General features: G+C 43.8%; 1 protein-coding gene across 3 annotated transcripts; it reads right to left on the bottom strand.

The window, feature by feature from the left end:
- Positions 1–657: 657 nt before the first annotated feature.
- On the bottom strand, positions 658–8,348 carry si:ch211-136m16.8 (uncharacterized). Of its 3 annotated transcripts, XM_029764138.1 has the most exons (5): positions 4,231–8,348; positions 3,656–3,863; positions 1,985–2,064; positions 1,770–1,876; positions 658–971 (listed from the first exon to the last, which is right to left on the bottom strand). In XM_029764138.1, the coding sequence occupies exons 1-5, from the start codon at positions 6,754–6,756 to the stop codon at positions 896–898; spliced, it is 2,997 nt and encodes a 998-aa protein (XP_029619998.1). In that variant the 5' UTR covers positions 6,757–8,348; the 3' UTR covers positions 658–895. The 3 variants fall into 3 exon arrangements, 2 of the variants coding, with proteins under 2 accessions (XP_029619998.1, XP_029619999.1); XR_003879648.1 differs by lacking the exon at positions 1,985–2,064; XM_029764139.1 differs by lacking the exons at positions 658–971; positions 1,770–1,876; positions 1,985–2,064 and adding an exon at positions 3,474–3,558.
- Positions 8,349–9,439: the final 1,091 nt, after the last annotated feature.

The following is a 9,439-nucleotide window of genomic DNA, read 5'->3' as shown; positions in this document are numbered from 1 at the left end:
GGAGCATGCCCAGGCATTGTAGGGAGGTCATACAGGCACGTGGAGGCCACACACACTACTGAGCCTCATTTTGACTTGTTTTAAGGACATTACATCAAAGTTGGATCAGCCTGTAGTGTGGTTTTCCACTTTAATTTTGAGTGTGACTCCAAATCCAGACCTCCATGGGTTGATAAATTGGATTTCCATTGATTATTTTTCTGTGATTTTGTTGTCAGCACATTCAACTATGTAAAGAAAAAAGTATTTAATAAGATTATTTCATTCATTCAGATCTAGGATGTGTTATTTTAGTGTTCCCTTTAATTTTGAGCAGTGTATATATATCTATTTTTTTTACCTAAAAGTGTGGCTCTGCCCCACCTGCCCTGAGTGACGGGTCGCCACTGTGTAGATGGAATATGTAGCTGAGACTAGGACTTTTGGGAAAATATTTGAAAAAAGATTGGTAATCTATCTTAAGGTGTATATAAAATCTTTATAAGACCTATCAGTATATAGGCAATTATAGGCTAGCCAAAATTTCAAGACGCTATAGCTGGTTTCCCTGTAGGTAACTACAGTAGAAATATAAATTATTAGTATGGAAATAATGCATAAGAGATGTATTTTTGCTGAAACAAACCCACTGATAAAGAAATAAACAAATGTCACAAATAGTCTTCTTGAATCAATTTAATGCCTTGAGCAGTCAACTTTTTTTATCACACCAGTTTTTAAAAACACTCTGGAACAAGTTAACTGTCCAAAACTAAAATATATTATTTATTTGAAAATGTTCATACAAAGACATCCAAAAGAAATAGACAGGGATTTAAATAAAATAGAGATACGTATGATAAATTAAAGCCCATCATTCATGGACCATGGTTCACCAATGAGAAAAAAGGTCCTGTCAATCATCTCCGCTCCCTTTTGTAGTCTTCTTCAGCTTGTTCTTCAGCTCATTCATCATCAGGGGATTTCCAAATCTGGTGGATATATATTGAACAAAGGTGTTATAATAAAAAGGAGTGACATTCATATAGGTGTTGGGTTTTATTTCACTTATTAGATATGATGCATTACCATTTACAGTAGATGTAGGCCTAAGTATGAACGGACTGTAATGCACTAAGAGGTTTATATTGTATTAACATAGATTGAGCAACATATAATAGACATGACTAACTGGAGGGTTGCTGGCTAGTAGGAGTGTAGGCTGAGTAGACTCTTGACACACACACACACTGCCTGGTTGTGGGGCCGCTCAAGGACAGGTGTACGGGAGGGGCTGGTAGAATGGAAGATGGCTGTAGCATAAAAACAGGCACTGTCCTTGAGTGTCTGACTCTCGGTTACACACACGAAGATAAGCTAGAAGACAACTATGCTTGGCAACAAAGATGCGTCTAGAGGCTGGGACCAGCCTGCACGCCAACGATAGGATGAGTAAGTTTAAACCACGCTCATCCTCCCTCTGACAGGCCAGCAGTGAGCGGGAACTATCTCTGTCAGAGTATTTAATGAAGAACTTATGATGTCATTTTCAGTTCTCTGTTTTGCCCGGCGAGGTGTTACAGGGAGCCCGTATATACGAACCACCTATTTACCCTTCAAGGGTTTGCATTAATTAAAGTACAAAGAAATCAGAAGTTACTATGTGCTGACTATTTTGTTCCGATACCAGATCGAATTGACGCAACTTTAACATAGGCAATATCTCCATAAATTATTTTGAACAAGAAATTAAGAGAATATTGTAGAAAATAGTTCAATTGATTCCCTACCCTGGATGTCTTGGCGGTGTCCATTTTGTTTTGCGCTCCTCTTGCTTGTTTTGCGTCTCTTCTTTCTTGGGGGATTCATCCATTACATCTTGTTCTATCTCAGATTTCTGTTGAATAGGTGACATTGCCAAATCAAATTAAGAGTCAGAATAATAAACATACTACTAGACCTATTCAAAGGTTGAGTTCAAAAAGTGCAAGTATCTGATTGGTACCTGAGGGATATTTTCTGTGTTTTTTTCACCTCTCACCCCCTTTCCGGTCTTTTTTAAGATGGGGAGCCCTGCACTGAGTCCTGAACAACATCATAGCAACACAAACAACAAAGAAAGATATCCATTCACACTGTAACGTTCGGCGTCAGGTAACGAGGAAGCGGACCAAAACGCAGCTGGGAGCGAACACATGTTTATTCTTTTACACCGAAATAAACACTTACACAAAATCAAGAAATTACCGATACGTTAGCTGCTCAAAATCAAAGAGACAACAACCCACAAACATCGTGGGGGGAAAGGAACTTAAATGTGATTCCCAATCAGACATAACTAGCGACAGCTGTCTGATTGGAAATCACCCCGAGCCCAACATAGAAATAAACCACAAAGAAAGGCTATAACAAAACATAGAAAATAAACCATAGAAATACCACACCCTGACCAAAATAGCAGAGTTCCCCTGGTCAGGGCGTGACAGTACCCCCCCTCCAACGGTGCGTACTCCCGGCGCACCAACCTAAAGTCTATTAGGGGGGGGACCCGGGTGGGCCCCTCACCCTCGGTGGAGGCTCTGGCCCCGGGCGTGTTTCTCCCCCTGCCTCCACCCTAGCCCTACCCCTCTGGCCCGGACTGGACCACGGTGGAGCGGCATGCTCAGGCTCCGGAGCGGAGCCGCCGACCGGAACAGGACTGGTCACCGGTGGACCGGACACAGGCCGTGCCGGACTGTGGACACGCGCCGTGGGCCTGGTGCGGGGAACAGGGACGGGCCGGACAGGACCGGGGACACGCACCACCAACCTGGTGCGGGGAGCAGGGACGGGCCGGACTGGCCTGGGGACACGCACCACCAACCTGGTGCGGGGAGCAGGGACGGGCCGGACTGGACTGGGGACACGCACCACCGGCTTGGTGCGGGGGGCCGGGATGGGCCGGACAGGACTGTGGACACGCACCACTAACCTGGTGCGGGGAGCAGGGACGGGCCGGACTGGACTGGGGACACGCACCACTGGCTTGGTGCGGGGAGCAGGGACGGGCCGGACTGGACTGGGGACACGCACCACTGGCTTGGTGCGGGGAGTAGGAATGGGCCGGACAGGACTGGGGACACGCACCACTAACCTGGTGCGGGGAGCAGGGACGGGCCGGACTGGACTGGGGACACGCACCACTGGCTTGGTGCGGGGAGCAGGGATGGGCCGGACAGGACTGGGGACACGCACCACTGGCTTGGTGTGGGGAGCAGGGATGGGCCAGACTGGACTGTGGACACGCACCACATTCGCCCGGCAAGGGCGAGGTGCTGGCACAGGACGTGCTGGACCGTGACTGCACACCGGCGACACAGTGCGCATAAGCGGCGCCGGATATCCTGGACCGAGGAGGCGCACTGGAGGTCTGGAGTGCACAGCTGACATCACCCGTTCTGGCTCAACGCCCACCTTAGCCTGGCAAGTGTGGAGCGCTGGCACAGAACGCACTGGGCTGTGCAGCCGTACCGGAGACACAGTGCGCGAGTTCCCCTGGTCAGGGCGTGACACACACTTAAATCTGGGCATCATCATTATCTGTCAGAACATTGTGTCACCAACAATAAGAGAATGAAAGAACACACATACAGTAGGGCAACACATTCAATTCCTATTTTCTCTATGTTCAACTTACCAGGCAGTTTGATTCCGATGCCGCCCATGCCCCTCATTGGTATCGCTGTTGGACCTCTGACTGGCATGTGTACGGTGGGTTTTGAAGGGGAGGGGGTCAAAGATGGCATCTGTAGAAGTGTACGGGGATCCCTGGGTGGACGGGCATGTGGATTCTTGAGGGCAATGCGAGACTTTTGAGCAGTGAAGTCCAAAGCGGAGGTGTCAAACTGCAATGGTATGTTAAACACAACTGATTTACTGACAAATTTTCAAATTCATAACATCTTTTTAGATGAAGCTATCAAGTTTAATTTCGATGACATAAAAATAATGGAAACAAATCCAATAAAATCTATGAAAGAGACTAATGTTTGCTTTATCTCTCATGATTAGATATCACAATCGTATGTATTTGATTGCATTCTTTTAAAGGGATACTTCAGGATTTTGGCAATGAGGCAATTTATCTACTTCCCCGGTTTTAAAAATGGTTCCACAAGTTTATTTTACTCTGGAGAAGTAGATAAAGGGTCTCATTGACAAAATCCTGAAGTATCCTTTTAATAGAGAAAGTATTATTATTATTATTATTACCTGAAGCTGAAGATTTTGGTCTACATTTTCGGTTCCTGATGGGGAACTGAATCCTGCTTTTGCACCCTCCCCTCTGTTTTCCTCTGGTAATCCTGCATCCGTCTCCACAGTTTCCTCAGACCACCCAACCTGGGATTTCTCAATTATTCTAACTTCGATCTCCAGTAATTGACCCTGTGATCCAAAATCTGTCTGTTTCAATAAACCAGGCGCTGTCTTCACAACTTCCTCTGTTACCAAAGCCTCGGTATCATCGGTTTCACAAAATAATCCTACCTCAATTTCCAGTGATTTGTTTGCCGTGTTATCTTCTGCCTTCTTTTTTAACACAGCCTCTGTCGCATCTGAAAATTGAGCCTCTAGCATTAATAGAGCCTTTGTGTTTTTCACTAATTTTGTGTCTGACACATCTGTTTTCTCTGATAATCCAGCATCTACAGTCTCCTCTGATAATCGAGCATCTTTCTCCACATCTGGTATTTCTGTGTAAATCTCCTTTAATCCAGCCTCACTATCCAATGATTCTTCAGATAATACAGCCTCTGATATTTGAAGTGATCTGGACTCCAGTGATTTGTCTGATGAGTCAGTATCCGTCTCTACTGTTTCCAATGACAACACAGTCTCTGTTCTCACATGTAGTATGTCTTCATCTATGTCCTTCTGTAACCCATACTTGGTCTCTACTAAAGCAGTCTCTATCTCCTCTGAAAATCTGGCCTCTGTCTCATCTGTGTCCTCTGATGAATCAGCACCTGTTCTATTCATTTTTTCTAATAGCTCAATCTTTGGCCTAACTTCCTCTGGTAATTCGGCTACTGTCCTCACTAATCCAACTTCTGTCTCCACCGTATCCCCAGCCTCAGATTCCACTAATTCCTCTACGTCTGTCTCCACCGATGGCTCTGTCTCAATCCTCTGTCTTTTTGTCTCTTTGTCCATCTGTGATCCAGAGTCAGTCTCAGATAATTCCTCCAATAATTCTGACTCAATCGCTGTTGTTTCCCAAACAATTCCGGTCTCTGTGTCAACTATTCCAGACTCTGTTTCCTCTGATGGTGATTCCTCGATCCTAATATCAAGTATTGCTGCGTCTGTCTCATTCATGACTCCCTTTTCAGTCTCCAATGTTTCCCCAGCCCCTGACTCCACTAATTCCTCCATTAATGTACCTTTTATATTATATTTTTCCTCTGATAATCCATCTTCTGTGTCCTGTGATAGTACAACTTCTCCACAAACCATTGCCTTGAATAATTTGGCCTCTATTTCTGTTGAATCTGATAAACTAGCCTCTACCATTCCCTGTAATTTAGTACCAACCTCAGATAATTTGTCTGACAATCCATTGTCTGTTTCCAGTGACTCATTAGATAACACGGCCTTTGTCTCTGTGAGAAACACAGCCTCTGTATGAATTGATGATGGGTACAATGTAATTTTCCTTGATAATCCTGCCTCTGTCTTCACAGTTCGTTCTGATGATGCAGTTTCAGTCCTCACATCTGGTATTTCTGCCTCATGTTCTTTCACTAATCTAGATTCTGTTTCCAGCATGCCCCAAGCCTCAGATTCCACTAATTCCTCTGTGTTTGTTGATAGCACTGTCACTGTCCTCACATCTAGTGTGTCTACCTCTGCCCCCTTTTGTAACCCTTCCTCCACAGTTTTCTTTAGTAATCCAAGATCGGTATCTGCTGATTCCTGTATTGATCCAGACTCTGTCTCATCTTTGTCCTCTAATGGCACAACCCCTGTCCTCACTTCTGGTATATCTGCCTGAGTCTCCTTCACTGATTCAAATTCTGTCCCCACTGTCTCCCCAGCCTTCGACTCCATCCATCCCTCTCTAAACTCTGTCTTTATCTCCTCTGTCTCTTTGTATAATCCAGCCTCTGTTCTCAGTGTCTCAGCTGATAAACAAACATCTGTCTCTGCTGCTTCCTCTGACAGTCCTACCTCAATTTCCATAGGTTCATGTGCTTCAGCCTTTGTCTTCACTAGGTCCTCTAGTATTTGAGTATCTGTTTCATTCAGTAATACAGAATCTCTTCTCTCCGTTTCCCCCAGTGATTTCGCTGCTTTCTCGACTGTGTGCTCGTCTACTACTGTATCAGAGGTTTTCACAATATCCTCACTTTCAAATAATCCTTCAACAGTTTTCAGATCTTCTTTCCCTTCCATGAGTTCACTCACTGGTGAATTGTCAGATGTAAAACTTTTTCCAGTGTTCTCTACACATTCTAACTCTTTGGTATCACGATCGGTGTGTACTTCTTGTAAATGGGTGGTGTTGACTTCATCGTCGCCAACTTCCAGGATCTTCGGTGCCGTATTCTCGTCTAACTCTTTGCCATTGTTGATTTCAGGAATTTCCTTTCGAGTTTCTTCACACGCCACACGTTTTGACTCCTGAGCCACAACAGGGTCCTCACATAGCCCAGGGGAAATGTATTTTGCCACGCCTCTGGTTTCCACTCTATTGTTTTCCACAGCATCAATCACTGCAATAGGTTTTCCCTCCATTTCATTAAGGGAGTCTTCGTCTTCTTTTGAGATATTTTCATCCTCTAGTTTATTTTTCTCAACTTCAACATTTCTCTCTTGATTAAAGAAAGTGTTCAGTCCAGTCACTTTATCTTTCACATCCTCTGCCTCTGTATCAGTCTTTGTCCCAATATTGATTACAACGTCTTCTATCTTGTTACTGCCCCCGTCCTCAATCACTTTGGATCCATCCTCTGATACCTTTTCTTTTCTCTAACACTGTGCTGTGAATTCTTTCAATATTGCACTCCATTCTCTGCTCGTCTCTAACAATAGTGATCTCATCATTTGACACAAAGACTCTTTTGTCATAGGCTATTTGCAATTCTAACTCTGCCTCTGAAGCAAAGATGTCCTGGCCTCTTCCCAATTTTCTATCTTCGTCTGATAATCCTTCACAAAGCAGTCGTGGGTTGGGGTCATTTTCTTGATCAAGCTTCTCTATAGTTCCTTCATCAAACTTCAAACGATTGTCAGCATATTCATGTTTGTTATTGTTTTCTGAGACTTGGAAATCATTGTACGGTCCAAAGCCCCTATCCAATATCTCTTCCTGTTCTCTTCTGTCCATCTCTTCTATTGCTCTATTCTTTTCCTCTCTCTCCTTCCTCCTAAGTTCTTCCAAGTCTATGCCATTCTTCACTTCATTACCATCTCAACTCATTTTGTCTTTGATTACACACAGATCATCGCTATCCCCCCTCCCTCTGAGAATTCTACTATTTCTGCTACTTTCCACCCTTCTTTGTCTGTCTCCATGAAGAGTACTGCCATTTCTTCCTCTCCATCTTTTTCATTTAATCTTACCATGCTTTCATCCTCTGTACTTTGCTCATCGTGTATCATTAATCTGTCCTTATTTTCCTTGTCTCCATTCTTATCCAAAAGTGTGGCAGGTTCAGCACAGGCTGATGTAAGGTTTGGGGACTCTATATCAAAATGTATTTCTCCATCTTTATCATTTTCATGTTCTTCTGTTTTGGTTCCTTCTTTACAACAGGGGAATTCTTCAGTAACTTCTTCGGGGATTTCTTCTTCCTCCTCTTTTCTTGCTCCCACTGCACCTCTTAATCTATTTGCTTCAGCACAGTTGTAACTGTCAGTATGTCCTTGTGCTCCCTGACCCTTTGACCTTTCAGATGTCAGCTCTCTGAATAAAATCTGGATCCCAGTGAATATCACTGATTGGACTCCTTTCCCCATATTTAATTCTTCTTTAGTAACATGCTGGATTGTGTCTTTATTTTCTGTTCGGTCCACCTGCTCTTGTTTTACATCATCCCCATCCGGGGATGCTTTGCTATCACTCCCTCTGTTGGATTTTCCAGTGTACTGCACATTTTCTCTGCCGAGCCCTGGACCAATGATGACATTGCACTGTTCCCAGGCAACGACAGGTCGTGGTTTCTTAAGCTCAGAGCCTGTTTCAAAAGTGACCTCAGTTGCCTTTAACTCATGTTTCGCACCATCTCCAACGTCGTCTGTTTGTCATGCAGCAGTGGCTTCCTGTCTTGAACTTGTGTCATTGGACCCTATGTTAGTGGGCTTTGGGCTTAGATATCTTCCCACAACTTCCGTAAAGTAGTTCTGTGTGTGTGTGTGTGTGTGTGTGTGTGTGTGTGTGTGTGTGTGTGTGTGTGTGTGTGTGTGTGTGTGTGTGTGTGTGTGTGTGTGTGTGTGAGAGTGTGTGTGTGTGTGTGAGTGTGTGAGAGACAGAGAGAAAGAGAGAGAGAAAGGGAGAGTGAGAGAAATAAAGAGTATTACTCCATTTTAATGTTATTTACTTCATTGTCCATATATGATAACATTGCATCAATCCAGGTACAGTGAAATAGAGTTAATGCTGTCATTATGTTTCTCCTCCTTGGGGAAGTTCTCAATTTTAACCAATTGTTCATCAGCAAATTATCAAGTAGTCTAAAATATAACTATAGTAATTGGAAATAATTAACTAATCGGGTAGGCAATAAAAACGGTGTCCTTCTGTCGTAAATTATTTCAGTGTAGAAACTCACCCACACTGTCCAGAAAGTCCTCCCAGCATGAGAGAAGGCGCTTGCTGGTGAGTCCATCCTTTGGTTTTTCAGTGGCTTATAAGATAATACAATTCTCTTCAGAATAGGCTACAACAAAGTAACTGCAACTTGAGGTAGACTACTTCTTCTTGACAGGCCTATTAATTATTTTGTCAAACGTGGACAACAAAAAATCCCATTAGTCAATTGTCAAATATACCTATTCACTTTTCAAGAGGTCTAAACGCGAGCAAACTTAATTGGGCATTTTGGTAACAGCTCTTATGTAGTTCCTGACGCTGAGATGTCCGGTATACGCGTCATCACGTTAGTGGAAATCAAGACTGTTCTCGGGGCATGCCTGGTTGTAGCTAGATATGTTCGAGTCGCGTCAGGGACAATTTTAGCAAACCCAAAACCTTTTCCTAACCTTAACTATCCGAACCTGCCACGTTAATTCTCCTAAACTGCTGCGTAAGTCACTTCTGCTAGTCAAAACCGGCAGACCTGCCCTGAGAACAGTCTTGGTTTTAACTAATGTGATACAGGTATACAAGCAGGAAGATGATACGGCCGAGTTCAAATGCTACGATGAACTAGGAAACTCGCATGACTAGTTTAGGCAAAGATGATCTATTATATTGACA

Source organism: Salmo trutta, chromosome 10 (genome assembly GCF_901001165.1).
Source record: "Salmo trutta chromosome 10, fSalTru1.1, whole genome shotgun sequence".
Lineage (NCBI taxonomy): Eukaryota > Metazoa > Chordata > Actinopteri > Salmoniformes > Salmonidae > Salmo > Salmo trutta.
The sequence above is the reverse complement of the archived record's forward strand: the minus strand, read 5'-3'. Positions and strand labels throughout refer to the sequence as shown.

Bases quoted from the DNA above. Each gene is read 5' to 3' on its own strand.
- si:ch211-136m16.8 (XM_029764138.1), bottom strand. From the start codon at position 6,756: ATGGAGGGAAAACCTATTGCAGTGATTGATGCTGTGGAAAACAATAGA. The intron at 3,864-4,230 runs GTAATAATAATA...ATACCATTGCAG, and splicing joins ACCAAAATCTTCAGCTTCAG to TTTGACACCTCCGCTTTGGA. The intron at 1,877-1,984 runs GTACCAATCAGA...CCTATTCAACAG, and splicing joins ACACAGAAAATATCCCTCAG to AAATCTGAGATAGAACAAGA.